This window comes from Lichenostomus cassidix, chromosome 1Ab (assembly GCF_008360975.1).
Source record: "Lichenostomus cassidix isolate B80296 chromosome 1Ab, HeHo_3.0, whole genome shotgun sequence".
Taxonomy (NCBI): domain Eukaryota; kingdom Metazoa; phylum Chordata; class Aves; order Passeriformes; family Meliphagidae; genus Lichenostomus; species Lichenostomus cassidix.
In genome coordinates, this window is record NC_139481.1 from 6,159,275 (window position 1) to 6,179,054 (window position 19,780).

Sequence of the window (19,780 nt, forward strand, 5' to 3'; positions counted from 1 at the left end):
CGCTGCCCCCGGCTGGCGCGGCCCCGCCCCGAGCGGCGGCGGCTCCCTGCCCGGTGCTGTCCGAGCGGGCATGGCCGTGCGCTGGGCGCTGCCCGCGCCGCTCAGCCCGGCGCAGCTGAAGCGCCTGGAGCAGCACCGCTACAGCGCGGCCGGGCGCTCGCTGCTGGAGCCCTGGCTGCAGCCCTACTGGGGCTGGCTGGTGGAGCAGCTCCCGCGGCGCCTGGCGCCCAACGCCATCACCATGGGCGGCCTGCTGCTCAACTGCCTCACGGCGCTGCCGCTCATCGCCTGCTGCCCCAGCGCCACCGAGCAGGTACCGCCCGGCACGGCAGCGCCCGGGGCTGGAGACAGTGCCCGGGGCTGGGACAATGCCCGGAGCAGGGGACAGTGCCCGGGGCTGGGACAGTGCCTGGGGCTGGGACAGTGCCCGGAGCAGGGACAGTACGGAGCTGGGGACAGTGCCCGGGGCTGGGGACAGTGCCGGAGCGGGGACAGTGCCCTGCCGCTTTGGGCTCCCCCGTGGCTGGGCAGGGAGGGCGAAGGCAGCGCTGCGGGGCTGTGCTGAGCAGTCACGGCATGGCTCACGCCTTGGGGTGGCAAGGGTCAGGCTGGAGATGGGTGTGAATGTTTGGAGATGGGTGCGAAGGTTAAAACGCCGAAATGCTGTAGGATCCCGTGGCAGGACGATGTCCAGCGGGTGAGCTCCGCTGTCCAGCCCGGCCCTGCGCTGCCCGGAGCCCCGTGGGGTCGGGGCTGCGGTGGCACTCGGCCTGCGAAGGGCACAGCGGGACTCCCAGCTGGTCCGTGTCACCCCAGGCTCCCCACTGACCATCCTGCATGCCATGTCCTCTGTCCTCCACGAAATGTCACCCTCCTGGAGGGTCGGGCTGTCCCCAGGGGCCGTGGAGGTGGAAAGAGCTGCTGGTCACGACAGAGGGTTCAGGATGTGCCCAGGGGTGTGGCTGGTGCGCTTCAGCATCCTTTGCTTCACAGCCGGCTTGTGGAGCAGATGTGTAGCCGACAGTAGCAGCGTGAATGTTTCCCGTCCTTGTGTGGGAAACCTTTAATGGCTTTATCTTCTGGAGGGAGAACAGGCTTGTTAACGTGCTTTGGTGCTGCTCTCACTTGAATTGCATTGCCTGCAGTTTCTCTAGCAATTTCAGGAGCTCTAGTCAAGCTTCCCAGCCTGTTGCAATTTTCTTACTGTAGAGTGTTTATGGTAGTTAGGGTAGGAATTATCAGGGTAAAATTGCTTTATGTGGGTAAAATACCTTGAAAGGTGGCAGTTTTTTCTTGTGTTCTGATGGGCTTAAATCCTAATAGCAGAGGCTGGTGGTTGGTTGGGACTTTTTTAATACCACAGATTTACTCTGCTTAGTGTTCTTGTCAGAAGAACATTTCTTTCTCTCTAGTTGCTCTGCCCTTTGTGTTAGCAGAGGTGTTTGTGGCAGACATATCAGGAAACTGATCCAGGTCAAAATTCACTTTGGTTTGGTCTCACCCTAATCACTGCCCTGATGTTCATCAGCAGGCAGAGGCACTCTGGTGTTGCAGGCAGAGAGAGGACAGAGATGATAGGGAATGGCTGAAAAACACAGATTGTCTTCCAGTAGCACTGTCAGAATTCAACTGCCTGTGGGCTGCTACCTTTAGCTTAGTTTTGTGATGAACATACCAGTCATGTGCCTGTTATGTGTCTGAATGCTCATTTTAGCTTTTTCTCTTCAAAACTAGAAGCAGAAAGTAAATTTTAAGTTATTTTTCCTTGAGAACTCATGTACAAAAAGAAAAAATGTTGTGTGTTGCAGAGATCCAGGGAATTATTCCTTCTGGGAAAACTTAGGCTGGATTTTATAAGAACCTATAGTTTGGACTACACTTTCTTGTTCAGATATCAGTACATCCTTTATAAATATGCTGTATGAACCCAGACTCATCCTGTTGTTTTGTTTGTTGCCTCTGTGAGAACAGCCCTGATTTTCTCCTGCTGCATCCCTTGGCAGCATCATTCTCTCTCCTGCTTGTTTAATGACTCAGCTTGTCTTCCTCCTAAGTCGAGGTCATGTTTCTGGATGGCTTTTTGAAAAAGCTAAAACTGTTGCAACTCTCAGAGGTGCTGCATGCACTGTTGCAATACCTGCTTTGTAGTTTTGGCTTGGATGTGTAGGCTAGAAAGGGTAGTTGGAGCTGAAAATTACGTTAAAGATGATTGAAATCACAGACTGAGGTAACACCTTAGCACACTTAAACAGCACCTCTTTCCATCGTGAACATGTCTTGATTACCTGATGGACAAACAAGAATTTGTTATATTCTTTTGGATAGGATAGGAGTGCTGAATAGAAGACTTGGATAAAATAACAAGCAGGTTTGGGTTTTGGTGGTTTGTCCTTTTTTTTCCAGTTGGTTTGTGTGGTTGTTTTTTATTCTCTAACCAGTCTTAAGTGGGCTGTTTTGGTTAAGCCTTTATTGAAAACACAGAAATCTTGATGTTTGTACAACCCATGCAAAACAAATGAGACTGGTGGCTGAAATCCCTGGGAGAGTAGCTGCTAACAGATGCTTAGAAAAGAGATCTTTCTCCAGTTTACTCTTCCAGCTGTCAAAAGACTGTGGTTTAGCAGTTTCTTTGCAAGGGATTTTACTTGGGTTACTTGCTAGAAAGCAACTGACAGATCTGTTTCCCCACAGACACTTCCCACCTCATGTTTTTACCTTTTGAATTAGTTGTTTTGAACCTATTTGTACTTTCAGCTCCCATGATGTCCTACTGCTGTGATTTCCACAATTTCACACTGCTTATTCCCAACCCCAATGCAATTCATGTCTCAAACCACAAAATGCTCTCTTGTTCCCCTAACGTGGAGCCATGATTTCCCCATACACTATTCCTTTTCTCTTCACCAGCATCAGTAGCCACCAAAAGCCACTTTGCTACTGACTAGCACAATATGTTTTGGAATTATAAAATATTGTCTGTTCAGTAATGTCTTGTTGCCTAGTAGGAGCATGGTTTGTATCGCTCTCTCTGTAAATGTTTGTTTCAACATAAGCCTTCTTATTTACAGCTTAGCCGTTAGCAGATTGCACCCCTCAGGCACTGTTGTAACCACGATCTGTGTGTTTACATTTGGTTGAGTGTTTGTCCAGTTTCTTATTCTCTGTAACGTAGAGAAAGCTATAAAAATAATTACAGGTGCAGTGGGGGAGAGGACACACCTGCACATTTTGTGTTCTGTGGAGTGCTGAAATATCTTTTTCACTGTGACTGCAGCCTGGGTTGTGCTCTTCCTTTTTTTTTTTTTTTTTTTGCCACTAATGAGGAAATATTTAGGAATGAAAACTGCTGACATTAAGTAAGAACAGTGTGTATTTGGTGCATTAGAGTGCAAAAGGAGCACTTTCTAGGTGAGGATTTCCATTTTATCCCCACCATATGACAGTGAATTGTTTTGCTGTACTGCCAGCAGACTTCTCTGAAGTAGCTATTCTGCAGTAGTAGTCAATTCATTAGGCTGTGCAGGGGAATCTTGCATACCTCTCCCCCTTTTGGGGAAAATCAGGGAGAAAACGAACTAAACATAGTTATATTTTTCAAAGGGAGAAAGGAAACTGTTCCTCTGCTTTCATGGTTGCTTGTGGAGGGGTCTAGCTTTGGTAATCCTTCAAGATCAGCTGCAGGTCTCTCTAAAATCATAGAATAGCTGGGTGGAAGAGACCTTTAAAGGCCATCCTGTCCAGCCTGAACTGGGATGTTTCCAGGGATGGGGCATCCACCACCTCTCTGGCCAACCTGTGCCACTGTTTCATGACCCTTATCATTTAAAAAAAAAGTCCTCCTTATATTTAATGTAAATCTGCCCTGTTTTGTAAAGTCATAGTTACTGTAGAATGGTTTAGGAGGCAAGAATTTTAGACAGAAGTGTACACTAACAGTAATATTACATTGTATTGAATTATAACTATTTGAAAAATAATCTTGTAGCACTTACAGCATGATCTAAGCAAAGAGCTGGGAACAGAGGAGGACGGGATGAATGAAGCATGGATTTTGGATTTGCTGATTAATAAAGCATGGATTTTGGATTTGCTGTTTGTGCAGTGATATGAAAACGGCTTTTACCTTTTGAATTAGTTGTTTTGAACCCAAGGATTGTCCTGCAGAGAGCCAAGGGAAGGAAGGGAGGAACCAGAGGAGGGTCTAGGTGACTTCACCTGGCTCTGCTATCAGCTCTTTGGAGGGAGAGGAGCATTGGTGAGATGCAGTCTCTGCCTTTCTCTTTTTAAAAAACTTTAAAAAACAACAACAAACCCAAACAACCAACCAAACCACCTTTAAAATGCAAGAGGCCTTCGAGAGGGCAAAGTGAGGGGAAGATACTGACAGGTATGGTGTTATGTAAACAGCAAGGGCACAGCTGAGCTGTGTGGGAGAGAGAGTAGAGAAACAGGAAAGAAGTTGAACTGGAGCAGCTGGAATGAACAGGTGAGGGAAAAAACATTACCTGACTTGGTAGAAAAATGTGAAGCACTGAGTGGGGTGGGAAATTCAGCCAAAACCCACGAGTGAGGAGCAGAGCAATCAGTTGTGAATAGGGGAAGGAGGTTATTGGCATGAAGTGAGACAGCAAAGGTCCAGGAGTTGTGGCACAGAAGGATGAGAGCTCTTTCAGAGAGGGCTTGTTGGAGAGGTGAGGATGCTAAAGGAATGCACAGAGTCCTTGGTATGCATGAAATGCACTTGGGCTGTGGTATGATTATTTGATTATTATTTTTTTTCATCCATGCTGTCTTCCCTGCTGTAGTTCAGGTTTGAACAGCCCCTTCCCTTACCCTGCTATTAGCACAGTTGCACATGGTGCTTTGTGGTGGAGAGAAGCGTGGGAAATGAGCCATGTTTGGGGGAAGAGGAGGGGGAAGTCCAGTCAAAATGTCTCCCTCTGTTCTGGATCTGATCCAGAGAGGGGCTGTGTAAACTAGGGCAAAACTATTAGCTGTGGATTGAGGAAGTGAGATTATGGCTAAACATGATGAGTAATTAAGGGGGACTGAATCTTTAAATACTGCAAAAGCTTGGCCTGGTAAACTCTCTGGACTTGAGAGCTTTGCTTGAAACAAGTTCTAAGGGATCTCCCTGACACATGTAGTGTTTTGCAGCTGTCCAAGCTCTTTTGTGGGGTGGAAATCATGGCAGCAGAAGAATGCCTGCTGTTCAACCTCCTATTTTTTTCCTGAAGGAGAGGCATGTCACAGGTACCTGTCAAACACTACATGTGTATGGCTTTGTTTTGACATGCTCTGGGGCAGCACATGACCAATTCTGCTGTGTCTAATCTGTGTGTGACAGGATTCTGGGCCTGAGTTGTCTTTCAGATATCCTTTTGAATTGAAGCAGAGAAGCATCCTCATCTCACTCCCTGCCTCCTTCCCCTCAGGTTTCTGGTCTCTTCTAGTTCCATGGGAATAGCATCCAGCTCTGGCCAAATAATACATTTGCTTGGGCAGGATATAAGTTTGGGCAGAGATAATAAACACCTCATCAGTGAAAAGCTGATGGTTATTGGGAGCCTCCTGACCTTTCTGCCCAGCCATGTCAGCATTCTCAGATGCTCCCACTTCTCTAATTTGAAAACTGCTTGGGTGCAGCGTGGGAAGCCATCAGGGGACATCCCTGGATGGACAGCCAGGCACGTGAGAAGGCAAAGGAGGCAGCAGCAGGAGCTGTATTGAGAGGGTGGATAGCAGAAAAAATCCATGGTTGTTAGAACCTTTGGTGATTTGGAAAACTGTGTTTTACTGATTAAAACATTAGAGCATTCATTTAATCTGCTAAATGACAGTTGCTCCCAAGTGAATTGTGGTTATTACCACTTTGGGTTAGATTTGAATTCATGGCCTAGGGTTGAACTGCTCCAGATAGTGTTTCCAAGCTCTCTGACATATGTTGTTCTTACTAGGATCTTTTTCCTTTAACTGTGGGGATACTGATACATCTACAGCTGCTAATGGATACAGGTGATCCTTACTGGGAAGCAGATGATAACTCTCACCCTTCTTCCAGACCATCAAGGAGCAGACAGAGTGCTTTAGTTTGGAATCTGGAGGGACTGATGCTTTGATTTGTCCCACTAAGAGCTAATGCAAACCAGCTTGGATCAGCCTGAGTGATCATATCTGTACTATAACTTGCAACTGGACAAAAGCTACTGCTTTGTCAAAAAGACCTAAAGGAGAAATTTTGAGTGAAAGCTGATCTGTTTGTTTATTTTTGCATATATTGTGTTGTGCTTGCTTTGCGAGAAGCTAAATGTAGATCTCAAGCTATCTTTTCATAATTAATAGAAGTATGGCACAGTAAGGATACCTCACACAACACTGCAGAAGACCTTTGTGGCACTTCACAAAAATACTGGGGATAAAATTGGCAACGAAATATTCCATTAAAAGGCAACAGTGAAACCAGTGATTTCTCCTGGCCTTTCTGCTCATAGGTCTGAAGCTGCCAGGTTTGAGATTCTCCATTATTCTCCATGTAACAAAATTTATTCTGAAAAAGCCACTGTATGTACTGTGATAACTTTAGTATGTGGATTATATCACAACTAAAATTATCTTAGTTTCAACAAGGTCCTAACTGCTTTTCTGTTCTGAAGTACCTGAGCAATGACTGACAGCCCTCTATTTGGGTGCAGGGAAAGAGGAGGTGGCTGCAGCCTCCCTGCACAATGTCAGACCAAGTGAGCTTGTGCCAGCAGAGACCCTCGAGCTCTCTGTGCCTCCATGGGGCTTTTTTTACCCCTTCCATCCTGGGGTAGCCACAGGCACCTCCTGTTCTCCACAGGCTCTACCCTTTCCCCTTCAGAAGAGGAGTAAAACTTTTTCAAAAGGTAGCTAAAAATTCCCTGGTTTAACCCCATCCCCCAACACAAAATTCCCTTGTGTAACTAGACTAAAAGGGAGAAGAAACGTAAGTAACTTGACTAATTCCATCGGTAAACATCAAACACGTATTGCTGTCATCACTTGACCTGGATTTCTATAGTGTGATCTTTGCAGGAGTTATCAAACACCAGTATATTAAATGTCCATTGGAATAAGAATATCTCCTCGTCGTCTTTCACCTCCCTAAGGCTTCCTACATGATCTGTGATAACAATTTTTCTTGGTTTCCTTGGATTAAGAGAGAAGACAGCCTTGCCAGTTTTGAAGAATGTTTTAAATTTTCTAGATTTTCATGTTCATACAAATCCAGACCTTGCAGCTAAAGCTGGAGTTTCTGATTCTTTGCTTGTCTTTTCCTTCAAAGCTGGGTGAAGCAGCCAACCATTTGACTTTGATAACAGTGTGTCAGCCAGCCTGGAATACATGAGGAATTCTGAAATAACAGCAAAAAAGCTTTGTGTGTTTTGTGACCAGTCTAACTGGAGGCATAACTTACTTTCTCACAGATGACTCCCATTTTCCCTTCCCCAGCAGTGACACTGCGTTTAGTTGAGTGTGGGCAAATCTCAGCACACTGAAATCTGATCTGTTGTCTAAATCTGCTTAACAGCCTTTAGTGGACTTAGGAAATGCATGTGCTTGTGTTGGTCAATTGGTGCTGCAGGAGAGAGCTTGCAGAGCTGTAGCACCACAGAGGCTGTTCCTTAGCAGGGGGTGGAGAGGATTCAGCTCTGTGGCTGTTCACTTGTTTAACCTGCAAGCTGCATTTCCAGCATTTTTACCTTTGACTCTTTATGAACAGTGCTCCTGAATGCTAAGGGTACCTCTGGAAAGTATATGAGGCAGAAATGTTGCCTGTGCTTTGTTCCAAAAGTGTTTTAAATAATTTTTAACAAAAGCTAATTCCTAGACAAAGCCATAAGGACTGTGCATAGGAAAATAGTGCTTTTGAGAGGAATGACTGCAGAACAGTTCCTTTGGACTTAAGACTGATGTTAATGTAACTGCTTGGTTTGAAACTGATGATGTATATTAAGTAGATAGTTTCTCCTTCATATTTAGTGAATTACTTAATTTTTTAAGCTGTGTCCAAAGTGCTTAGGTAGTCAGTTTTTGTGTGTTGGAAAAAATATCTTTCTCTAAATGGTGAAGTCTTTATTTAGTAAAAAACTTAATGGGTTTTTATGTCTACATGTTGTAAATCTGAGCAAACCATCTAAGCAACTGTCACACAAACTGCTGAGAGCTTTAGTAAGTGCCTTGCTACTACTTTATTTTTTAATATGATTTTTATATTTATAAGATTTTTGAGCACAAAGAATGCAAATAATTACAGAAATACTGTGGATTTAAGGTAGAAAAGTAAGTCAGTTTATGCAGAAGAGGAGCTATACTTTTAGGTTTGTTTTCATTTAAATAAATAGAAGGAACTGTATTCCAGTGGTGTATCTGGACTAGTTGATTACAATTAGTTACTCCAATTCACACAGAAATTAGTGCAAGGTGTTTGGTTTTTCCATGACTTAAGTAACAAATAGCACAATATAGTACTGTTTTGTAGTGAACATTATTTTACCTTTAATGAAGCAGATTATCAGCTAAGAAATTGGGAACTACCGAGTGACCTTTTCTGTGAATCTCTTTCAGGCACCTTCTTGGGCATACCTCCTGGGTGCACTAGGACTTTTTATCTACCAGTCTCTGGATGCCATTGATGGGAAGCAAGCCAGAAGAACAAACAGTAGTTCTCCTCTAGGAGAGCTCTTTGATCATGGTTGCGACTCTATTTCCACAGGTAGCCTTAACCTACTGTCACCCATCGTACTTTATAAAAGTTACCTGGTTTTAAGAGGAGCTGATTAATCACAGATTTGTAGAAGTTGTAAAGGACCACTGGAGATCATCTGGTCCAAACCCCTGCTCAGAACAGGGTCAGCACATTTCTGTCTTTTAGGATAACTTTACCATCTCCTGGTCAGTGCAGCCAAGGCTGCCTCTGACCTGTGCATCCCTGGCCAGTACCAGGGGGTGTTTCAGAAGTTCCTTTGGCAGATGTTTGGTAAGATGTATTCTGCTCTTAACTGAGCACCTTCATGTACTCCACTTTAGGAGTAAGGTGCCAAAATATCAGTTTGGTAATAGGGCATCCAGCCTGGCACTTAAGAGAAGGGTAATTTATTTTCCTTAGAAGTATTTTTTAAAAAGTTGGGAGTCGTTGAAAAAGTAAGCCTTGCTCAGTTTCACTTTCCATAACTGAGCTGCTGGTGGTGCCAATGCTGGTACTTCTGTGAAGCTCAATGGCAGAAACAGTTGCCCTGGGAATTGGAACACTCTTTATGTCTCACTTCCCAGAGAAGTGCAGCTGCCAGTCTCCCTGAGCTTGGCTCTTCAGCTGAAGTTGTCAATGTTGCAAAGAACACGAGCTGACAAGGCCAGGAGGAGGGAGAACAACCACTGTAGGCTAGAGGGCAGGGCTCTGGCTTGGCAGAAAAGGCGTGCTGTGTTTTGGTCTCTCCTGCCAGGACTTCCCCTGAAGGTCAGCTACTCAGTAAAGTATCAGTCAGAGCATTACTTTGTTAGAGTGATGTAAAAGGTCCTGTGTTCTTTTGTTTTTTTGGGTTTTTTTAAAATTTCTCTTAACTTCAAGCAAAGAGGTTATATGACTAACATGTTCATTTCTGCTTTTCAGTATTTGTTGTCCTTGGATCCTGCATAGCAATCCGACTAGGAACAAATCCTGACTGGTTGTTTTTCTGTTGTTTTGTGGCACTGTTCATGTTCTATTCTGCTCACTGGCAGACATATGTATCAGGCATACTAAGGTTTGGAAAGTAAGTAGGTATCTTTAGAAGTACATGTGGCTTAATGGCTGAGACTGCTAGCTCCTTGATTTCAGTGTCTTCTTGCTTTACTCCCTGCTTTCTCTTTCTCTCACCTTCTTTTTCATCTCCCTTCCAATCTAGCAGACTTGTGTTTTACCTGACAAGAACTTGAAACTCTGCCTAATAGCAAGGACTTGTACTTTTAGCAGCTGATTTGAGCTCTGTATGCTTTGTTTGCATGGATTTGGCTCTTCTGTCTGCAGATTTGTTGTCAGAACCCATAGAGCACCATGCAGGCTCAGGCCAGAGAGATCTTGTTTACACTGCAGACAAGTGCCCTGTGTAGGAGTAGGGACAGAGCAAGCATCTGGGTACCTCCCTTTGTAATCTCCCAGGCACAGAACAGTTTCAGCCCCAGGGCACTGTAAATCACGTGCAGTTTGGAGAAATTCCCCTGCTCATGGGTTTCCCTTTCGTAGATACCTTCAGTCTTCCTTGGAATGAACTCTCTGCACCCATTGCATCCTCAGGGAGCTCCACAGATGGCAGTGCTTGAAGAATTACCCCACATTGATGTGAGGGCCTTTCTTTTAATCTTGCTCATACTGGCCTTGATGTCCTTTAGGTTTTGTGTTGGGTCACAGTTCTAGAAACTGCTGTGATGATGTTCATGACTTGATAGAAATTTTATCTGTTTCACTGCAGCATAGGAGGAGAAGTCATGACATTCGTGTAGAAGACAATAATTTCAATTTAACTGCTAATAGTGTGGGGAGATTGCTGCACCATCCTGTAGCTGTGGTGATGCCTAGCCGTGGCCTTTTGCTGTTTTTAAGCAATGAGCTTCCCTTTAGTATAATTGCTTCTGAAGAGACGAAAAGGTCAGAGACTTGTGTGGCAGCAAAACTGGAAATAAGTGATAGATGAAGGCTGTGCCTCTGCTGATCCCAGTCACTTGCTGAGTCACCTCTTCATAGTCGTACTTAGCTCTGACCTGCAAGAAGCACCTTAGCAGATGTGAGCATCACCAGGCACACAGGCTGGTGACCAGCTATCCCTGCATCCTGCATCAGATGTGATATTGATAACAGCTCTTCTTGATTTGCTGGTAATGCATTTTACCACACAAACTATAATTCTTCTGCCTGCCTGCACATCCTACGTTTTTTAAAGGACATCTTGTGCTGTAAACAAAAATAGGTGCTTCAGAATGATGGCTGAAATAGGATACTTTCTGTCCATGACAGCAGGCTGCACTTAAAGGAGGTGGACTAGACCATGAACTCTGGCCTTTTGCAGATATGACTGCTTTTCTGTGCCCTTTATTCTTCCACAAAGCATGAGAATGGTTTCCCTGCATCAAGAAGGCACTGAGACTCCTTTACCACAAAGATTTTGTTAAAAACTTGGTGACTTCTACATAAACATAATGATAGTGCATAATACAAACAGTTCAGAGTGACCTGGTGTTCCACAGTTACTGTTTAAAGTTCAACAGACACAACTTTTCTCCGAGATAACTTACTTCTGTCCAGTGAAAACAGGTCACAGTTTTTTCAAGGCTCCCAGTGTTGTTTCTCTTAAGCATAGAGATGTGAAGAAGGCATTAGTATAGTGCTGTAAATATGATGGTACATAATAAGACAGATGGAAGTTTTTACTGATGCTATTCCTCTGTTAGCAGCACTAAATTTCAGAAATAAATCACAAGTGAGAGATTGCTAGTGCTGATGGTCAGAAGGATCAGAGAGCTGAATACTGTGACACTGTCAAGCTGTGGAATACTGCACAGTACCTGAGTAAAGTCTTTGGACCCTGATTTGGGCTCTGTTGCCACCAACAGTCTGAGCCTCTGTAAAATTTAAGTATTAAGCTTTGGCACATAAAATGATTCAACTTCAGGTCTGAGCCTCCTCCCACCACCAGCAACAACAAAGGCAATGCAGATTAGAAATGCAGGTGTTAATAGTGCAGAGTGCAACCTCTGAACACTTGCACATAGGTGCTTTTGCATGAGGTAAGCAGTGAGTTCAGCAATGGGTAGATGTAACACTTCTGGCAGAGGGAGGAGCTCACTCCCAGCTCCACTGTGCCATCACACTGTCATTTGACCTCAAGCCAATTCATGCAATGGGCAGAAGATGAAAAGCCTGCACTAGGCTGGCAAGCTGGACTGGTTCACCTTACAGTCTGATGAGCACTACAGCTAGTGAAACTGAGGGAATAACCACCTTAGGAAGAAGAAGACTCCCCATTCTCACGGCTTTAAGACACAATGAGCACCTCAGCTTATCATCTAACTGCAGTTTAAAGTCTGGATCCTCAGAAGAGTCAGAAGATACTGATGAAATTTAGCATGTTGTATCACCATCTTTCTGGTGAAAGAAGAGAGTTTAATGTTACTGAGATTATCAAGTTCAGATAAATGTTTTCCATTACCCAAGAGTTGATTTCTGTCTCCTTTTAAAAATATACTGTTTCCTGTGCAGAAAGTTCATGTGCTAAGCAAGTAGCAGTACACGTTGACTTTGGTCTTAATACCTTAAAACAGCACATTTATTCCAACTGCTAAAAAAGTCTTGAACATTGATTGTCATGGTTTGCAGGTAACTTCAGTATGAAGATAAGGTACCTGTCTCAAACTTTTGGTACCATAAAGGGTACCTTTGATATGCACTTTTTTGTTATTATTTTTATTTATTTATTTTAAAGCTTTAAAATTACTGATTTTTTTTCTTGAGCCTTCGCTTAATGTGAGGTTTCATCAATTAAATACAACAATGAAGAGTGGTCTGTCTTGTCTGAGAACAAAAAAAGGTGTGATATAGTCTGGACTTCACAGGGCATACAAGGCCCTCTTTTCTAAAACAGCTTTTATAGAGGAAAGCAAGATAGCAATTATATGTCCTCAGAAATATGGCAAATGCTTAGCTGTACACTGACTCAGTCCTCCCTTGTTTGTAGGCTGTATTTGTCAAGTTTTCATGTTTTGAGGCTTAAAGAAATCCCTTCTTTCCCAGTCTGCTCTTTATACTCTCTGCTTTTATATGCTGTGCTTTTAATGGAAGTGTTTGATTGCATTTACCATGAGCTTGCCTTAAACTTTGATTTGATACTTACACATCAAGAAGTCTGTAAATTCTCAAGTCCGTATAGAATTCTCAGATAGGAATGTGTTCCTTAAAGATTTTCCCCCTTTAAAATTATATGTAGCTTGCTCCAGAAAACGTGTATAGCATTAATTTTATATCTTAGCCAGAGATATGTGCCTCCATATATAGTACCTTTCTCAGTCAAGAAAAGGAATACTCTATATATATTTATAAAATTTGAAGTACAGTTACTGGGGTTTTATTCCCCCCTCCGTTCACATACACTTTACACTTACAGCAAAAAGTCCTTTTCTTTAACTAAACCTTTTTTTCCCTTCACAGAATTGATGTAACTGAAGTTCAGATCTCCATAACAGTGCTGCTCTTGATATCTGCCTGTGCAGGAGCAACAATCTGGGACTGGAAGGTGAGTGCCCCAAGTGTTCAGAGTTCCTGTTGAGTATTCAGTGCTTGAAAGTGCTCACAGTTCTGTGGTATTTGAAGCTGCCCTGTGCAGATAACAACAGCCATGAGTTTTGCTTTCTCTAGTGTTCTGTTGCTTTGAACAAGTGTGGGTTATTTTGATGTTGTAGTTAACTTAGTTCTCTTGGTGTGACTCCCTGTGCACAAGTTTATAGCTCCATAGAGGAAAAAAGACTCCATCTGCCACATACAAACTGCTGATCTGGAACTAAAACTCCACACATACTTAAGCTGTAGCAAATAGCTTTTGTTCTGTTTTTACATATTTTGTATATCTTATTGCAAGACATACATTTCTGTTCAGTTAAACGGTTTACCTTAAAATTTAAGGAATAAATGCTTCAATCTAATGAAACCATGGGATGAAGCCATGGAGTTTTGGTTAAGTTATCCATATTTATGTGTTGATGCAGACCTACTAATTTTTAAGAATTATGTGACAGCCACATAAATGTAAATATTTATATTTAAAGAATTGTTTTCTGTCCCAAAACTTTTCCTATCTGACTTTTATTCTGATCTTTAAAGATACACTTTATTGGACAGTATCAAAAGTATATTAGATTAAGATCTTCAACCTTTCTAGGGTCTTTGCTTAGAACTTTATAGTTCTGGTTGGTTATAGTGCAAGGAGCTGAGACTATTCCATACTATTGATAACCAACAGAAATCAACCTAAATATAAACCACCAAGATATGAAAACTAATTCAAAAGTTTACTCATCAAGTATTGAATGTTTAGCTAAACTTTGTTTCCTCTTCCCATCCTCTAAAATGCCTTTTTCCTGTTTTCAAAAAGCTTGTTTTCATGTTGGAAAACAGAATTGATGCATTAAACTTAAATTATTATTGATTTTTCCTCACTATCTGTTGTAATTATGCTGTATCTCAAAACACTGTATATTCAAAAATATAGTCAATGGTTTCAATTTATTACTACTTCTTTTTTTAATCCTCTGCTGCCTTTGGAAGTTTCCTTGAAACTGCAATTGATTCCAAAAGGTAACTTTAACTAAAATTTGTATCTGGAGACTATTCATTATAGTCTTGTGATATGCAAAGATACAGCATACAGATAATATACCAAAACACACAGCAGGCAGATGGTGTTTGTGTTTCCTGTTGTTTTATGCACTGAAATAGAAGGAACTATCCTTCTTCCTGCTCCCATAGTCATGGCAGTAGTTTGTATAAAGTTTTTGGTTCTGTAGCAAAAATATTTGAAGAACATATAAGGAGGAACAGAGTAAGATCTAGCTGAGTTCCAAGAATAGAACTTATGTACTCAGAACTAGAGTTTAAACATTACAAAAGATACTTGTATTTTTCATGGCAAGGAAATAAATTCTAAACACTGTTGTCCCAAGCTTGTTCCTGGGAAAGTCAGAGTTCCAATAAAATGTTTGTTTAGTAGGTATGAGTGGCTTCTTTTATCACTTTTTAAAAAAGGTGTTGTATGCTTAACTTTTAATATATTTCTCATGTTTTCTTGTGGTTTATTTTTTCCTTTTTTTTTTGGTTTGGTTTCTTTTGGTATTCTGCTAAGATCCCTTTGGTGGGCTTAGAACTGAAGTACTTTGCAGTTGTTTTCATCCTGTGTGGAGCAGCACTTTCTTGTTTCGGTTACTTCCGTGTCATCTTTGGTGGAGGGGTTGGAAAGAATGGATCTACAATAGCAGTAAGTTGCTCTAAAAATCCAAGTGATGTTTGAATAATTTATGCTCATAATTTATTGCATTTCAGATGATCCATAAGGGTTTTATTTGTTTAAGCATTTAAGCAGACAGGCATGTGAGTGTTAGATGGCTAAAGCAAAGACTTCATTACCTGCCTTCTTTCTGCCTGTTACTGGATTTCTTCTGTCATGGGAACTAGCAATTAATTTTCTTACAAAATTGCTGAGTGGTACTAAAAGGGTACTGCAAAGGGTACTAAGAGCAGTGGCATAATGCTACGGGGCTTTGCTGAGTTTTGACAAATCTGGTTTTGTTCAGTAGGATTTGCAATATATATAAAATCTGGACTTTGCAATGTGACTGAACCTTAAGACAAGTTTTCTGCCCCTTTATATTTTAGGGAACAAGTGTTCTTTCACCAGGCCTGCACATTGGACTGCTTATCACACTGGCCATTACAATTTATAAAAAGTCTACAACTCAGCTGTTTGAAAAACATTCTTGCCTGTATGTCTTGACATTTGGGTTTGTGAATGCCAAAATCTCACAGAAGCTGGTGGTAAGTCAGTCCTAAACCTCCTAAAACTGAACTGGTTCTTGGCTTAGCACTTACTGGATTGGGAGCACTGTTTTCCCATTTTGCTCTGCCACTGTATGAGCAGTTTCATTATGATCAAGACACTGAACCAGACTCACAGTCCTACACAGAGATTATATGTGACACTGATGCAAAAACATATTTGCTGTTGAATGTACTGGTTAGAAATTTCAGTTTTGTTGAACTTACTCCTAGAAATATACTTACTGTCTGTCTTTAGCATCCTAACTGTGGTCTCTTTAGCCTTACTAACAGTGCTGTGACCTCTGATTTAATTATCTGAAATAAGAATTTACTTTGATCATTAAAATGAAGAGTTGCGCTTTTCTGTCTCTATTCTGTCTTTTCTGTCTTTATCTTTTTTATACATAAAACACTCCTCAATGGATTAAAAAAAGGAAAGGTGCCTTACTACATGTTTGCTAACATCAGTAATCCAGCCAGATTTTTTTTTCTCCAAGGATGACATTTTTCAAACACTAGAAAACAGGTATTCTACAGACTTTCTTACTAAACAGTTTGAATAGGTGTTGCCCCCTAAGAAAAAGTCTGCTTCCTAGTTAGCGTTCAGCTAAGGAAAGCCAAAATTTTCAAGTTAAACTTGGAAACAATATTTCAAGTGGATAGTATTTTTTTTCAGTGATACACTTGCATAGTCTTACCCTTTGAATACAGTTCTGAATAACTGGAGAGTGGGGAACCGTTGCAGATAGCTGAAATGCACTAATGTAGATGTAACTTCCAAGGCAACGTTGCTGGGAAAGGATGTGATGCCTGTTTGCTGATATTTACACCAATCCTACTGGGATGCACTTCTAAAATTTTTTTTTTTTTTTTAACATAGGTGGCTCACATGACAAAAAGTGAAATCTGTCTTCAGGACTCTGCGTTTATTGGGCCAGGACTTCTGTTTTTGGACCAGTACTTCAACAGCTTCATTGATGAATATATTGTTCTGTGGATAGCATTGGTAAGTGTTTTATACTTTTTGTTAGGACTGCATTTAAAGGAGTGGATTGAGAATTGTCCCTGTCCTTCTGCTCTGCGGTTTCTGACTTGCTCACATTTCAGCTGTCACTGCAGAGGGAGAGCCAGGGTACCATGTAAACATGTTTTTGAGAGCTGACTGGCTTGCTTTCCTTGGAACAGAGATGTGAAAGCAAATTTACAAATCTCACCTGTAATTATGCTTTAGTCCCTGTGGGCTTTTTAAAGTTATTCTGGGAACTGCAGACAAACCTTCTTTTATCAGATCTTGTGTTTAGTGCTGTTGGATGTTGGGATTCTGTGATGACTTTATTTTTAATTCTAAACTAGACCACTCTGTAGCTGTATGTTACAATGATGTATGTATGTTACACTTGTCACTTGGATAAATTTTGATTAAAGTATAGATATTTATAGTAGGAGCAACTGAAAAAAGAATTGGATTTTTTTAACCTATTCTGTTTTGTTCTTTTGAAGTTCATATCCTTGTTTGATATGCTGAGATATGCCAGTGGTGTGTGCCTACAGATTGCTGCTCATCTTCATATACATGTCTTCAGAATTTCATCTCATCAAGCTCCTGAGCAGGTTCAAAACCATAAAGACTGATTAAGTAGGTCAAGGACAAGAGAAGAAGCAGTTAGGGGAATGCTGAATGAAGCAGCCTCTCTGTTTTTGGGAAGACAGATTAAACTTTCAAAGAAAATGGTTTTATGAGAAACTTCACTGTATTTCAGACATTACTGGGTGTTAGAATTAGTAGATAAATAGTTCTACAGATGCTGTTGTATCAATACTTCTGAACCAGTATGTGTTTCCCTGTGTTTCAGACCATAAATACTACATTTGAAAATGTTGCCATTTCCTGTTAGGTAACTTTAATTTTGTACTTCTCTTCTGGTGAATGTAGAATGCTAATCAAGGTGCTACCAATCAGAATTCAAAGAGGAATTTCACATTTCCCTTACCCAAGTGTCTAATCTTGTAGCATTAGTTTCTAAAGTTTTGTTGGAACTGCGCTGAAGTGGTAGTCAGATATACCAATGAATATACTGCATTATTAAGACTGGTAAAATGAGGCAGCCATGAGGTAAAAATCACTCAATCTCTCTTCTGGTACTTCTGAGGAACAAGCTGTTGGAGCAGTAGATAAAGGAGGTACAGCTCAGGAAAATTTTCTCCTACTTCAAGTACTTCTCTGAGTGCCTTTAGAATTCATGCATTCTCCAGTATCTAAGTACATAACCTATTGCTACATTAAACTTTAGCTTGTACTTTCTTTCAAGGCCAGTTTCTGGTTTTGTAGTCATAATAAGGTTAGTCTCATTACACTTCATCCTTATCTAGACTCCAGGTAGCTGTGTGAGGACTCTAACTTCAGCCACTCTATCTGTGAGACTCTGCAAATGAATTACAAAGTTCACTGATACACTTCAGTGTCTGTGGCTCCAGCACTGCAACCCCCCTATCTATATTTCCCTCTGGGGTGTTTTTGCCATCACTGTGTTCATTTACCTTATAATTGATCTAATTGTCTCGTAGCTACCACTGAACTTTATCCAAACAAAAGAGCACAAAACTGAACCAAAATGTAAAACTCTCCAAAACAGAAAAAATATCAGCCTCTCTCTTCCTTTAAGAATAAACCCACTGGGTAACATGTCTATCTACAGGGCTGTTGCCATTAGAGAAAAGCTGAATCAAAATAGCTTCTTCTCTGTATGGAAAAATGATTACTTGAACACAAACCCTATAAGCTTAAGCTGCTTCAAAGAGGTACTATTTGAATATGATTGATGTAAAAAGCTGTTGAATCTAAATGTCCATTACTACTTCCAGTTGCTGATATGTACCTGAGCTCCAAGTTCATGAAGTCCTTCCTGAACGGTCCAATAAAGAATGCCATGGCTTGTTTTAAACATACTACCACTGCAGCTTCCTACGTGCTTATTAATTCAAAAATACTTCCTGAAGTGTTCAAGGAACTTTTAAAGTGGTGTATTGTCTGCTAGTCTGGAGGGAATAAAATAGCATCCACCACCCTCCTGCCTAAGAAGAATATAGTGATCCTTTTGATGGATAACTGTAGCAGTTACTGCCAAAGGACTACAATTCGAAGTGACTAATGTCAATTTGTAATTAATTCTACCACTCCTGTTTGAGGCTGGAAACGACACATGAATTTAGCCTGAACCCAGGCCATGGTAAATAGAAAAGAAGATGGTAATGACCATTTTAGTTTGACTGAATACTGTAAGCAAATTGACCTCCCTCTGAAAAGATTTCTTTAGAGTAAGATGAGTGGGTTCCCCACAATGGTCAAAAATGTGTCATGGCATAGTAAGAATAAATAGTTTTAAGGATATGATTGAAGTATGTGGATAATGGGAAACTAATGCAGAAATCACTCAGAAAGCCAGAAACATGAGTCAATGCTAACAAATGAAACCAGAAGCAGGAGACAATGCTAACAAATAACCTCCTATTGAAGATACAAAGCAGAACCTGTCAGCTATTTCCTAGCCTCCTCTAATTGTCCTTAGAGGGCAGAGACTCAGTAGTTACAAATCAGCATAGTTACTGGTTACCCATTAGGGGCACATACTGCCTCATGCCTCAGTGTAGCAATGTAACTTTCATGTTTGCTCCTTTCCTGAATCCTAGCAGAGGCAGAACAAGGAGTTCCATACTGGTGGTTGCTTGTTTAACACATTGCAACCTCATAGCTGAAGTTTCTGCAAATTACCCATCACTAATCTGGCTTCCAGACCTGGAGAACCATCGTCAAATGACTTGCCTGAACTAAAAAATGCTAGTAAGCTGAGAAGAAGCATATGGTTTTGAAATACGTTGTTATAAAAACATCACATTTGTGTGTGTGGGTGCGTGGATGGTTTTTGTTTTGTCTACTGTTGTATTGAATCAAAGCATATGTTGACAACTTACCTAATTTTAAAAGTGGATATTCAGGTGTAATGGTTTTCTGTAAAAACAAGCTGCATGCACACTAAGCCACTTATTTAATTTATACTTATTTACTGTAATGAGATAGATGAAAGATAAATGCTTTACCCTTAAAACTCAGGCCTCCCTAAATTGCTAGTCACTTGGAATTGCAAAAAGTAATATTCCATCTCAAAGGCTTGTAAATAGCCTGTACTAAATAAATGAGGTAGACTT

General features: G+C 41.3%; 1 protein-coding gene across 4 annotated transcripts in view; it reads left to right on the plus strand.

Annotated features, from left to right (window-relative positions):
- CHPT1 (choline phosphotransferase 1) overlaps window positions 1-19,780 on the plus strand; it is a 20,615-nt gene continuing 835 nt past the window's right edge. The window contains exons 1-8 of one of the 4 annotated variants that reach the window (XM_085049604.1): window positions 4-313; window positions 8,590-8,737; window positions 9,632-9,773; window positions 13,199-13,283; window positions 14,886-15,017; window positions 15,416-15,574; window positions 16,458-16,583; window positions 17,078-17,213. In XM_085049604.1, coding sequence (XP_084905730.1) covers window positions 71-313; window positions 8,590-8,737; window positions 9,632-9,773; window positions 13,199-13,283; window positions 14,886-15,017; window positions 15,416-15,574; window positions 16,458-16,583; window positions 17,078-17,209 — 1,167 coding nt within the window. In that variant the 5' untranslated portion in view covers window positions 4-70 and the 3' untranslated portion in view covers window positions 17,210-17,213. Of the gene's footprint in view, window positions 314-8,589; window positions 8,738-9,631; window positions 9,774-13,198; window positions 13,284-14,885; window positions 15,018-15,415; window positions 15,575-16,457; window positions 16,584-17,077; window positions 17,214-19,780 lie in introns of all 4 variants that reach the window. The other 3 variants (XM_085049603.1, XM_085049606.1, XM_085049605.1) reach the window with 3 other exon arrangements.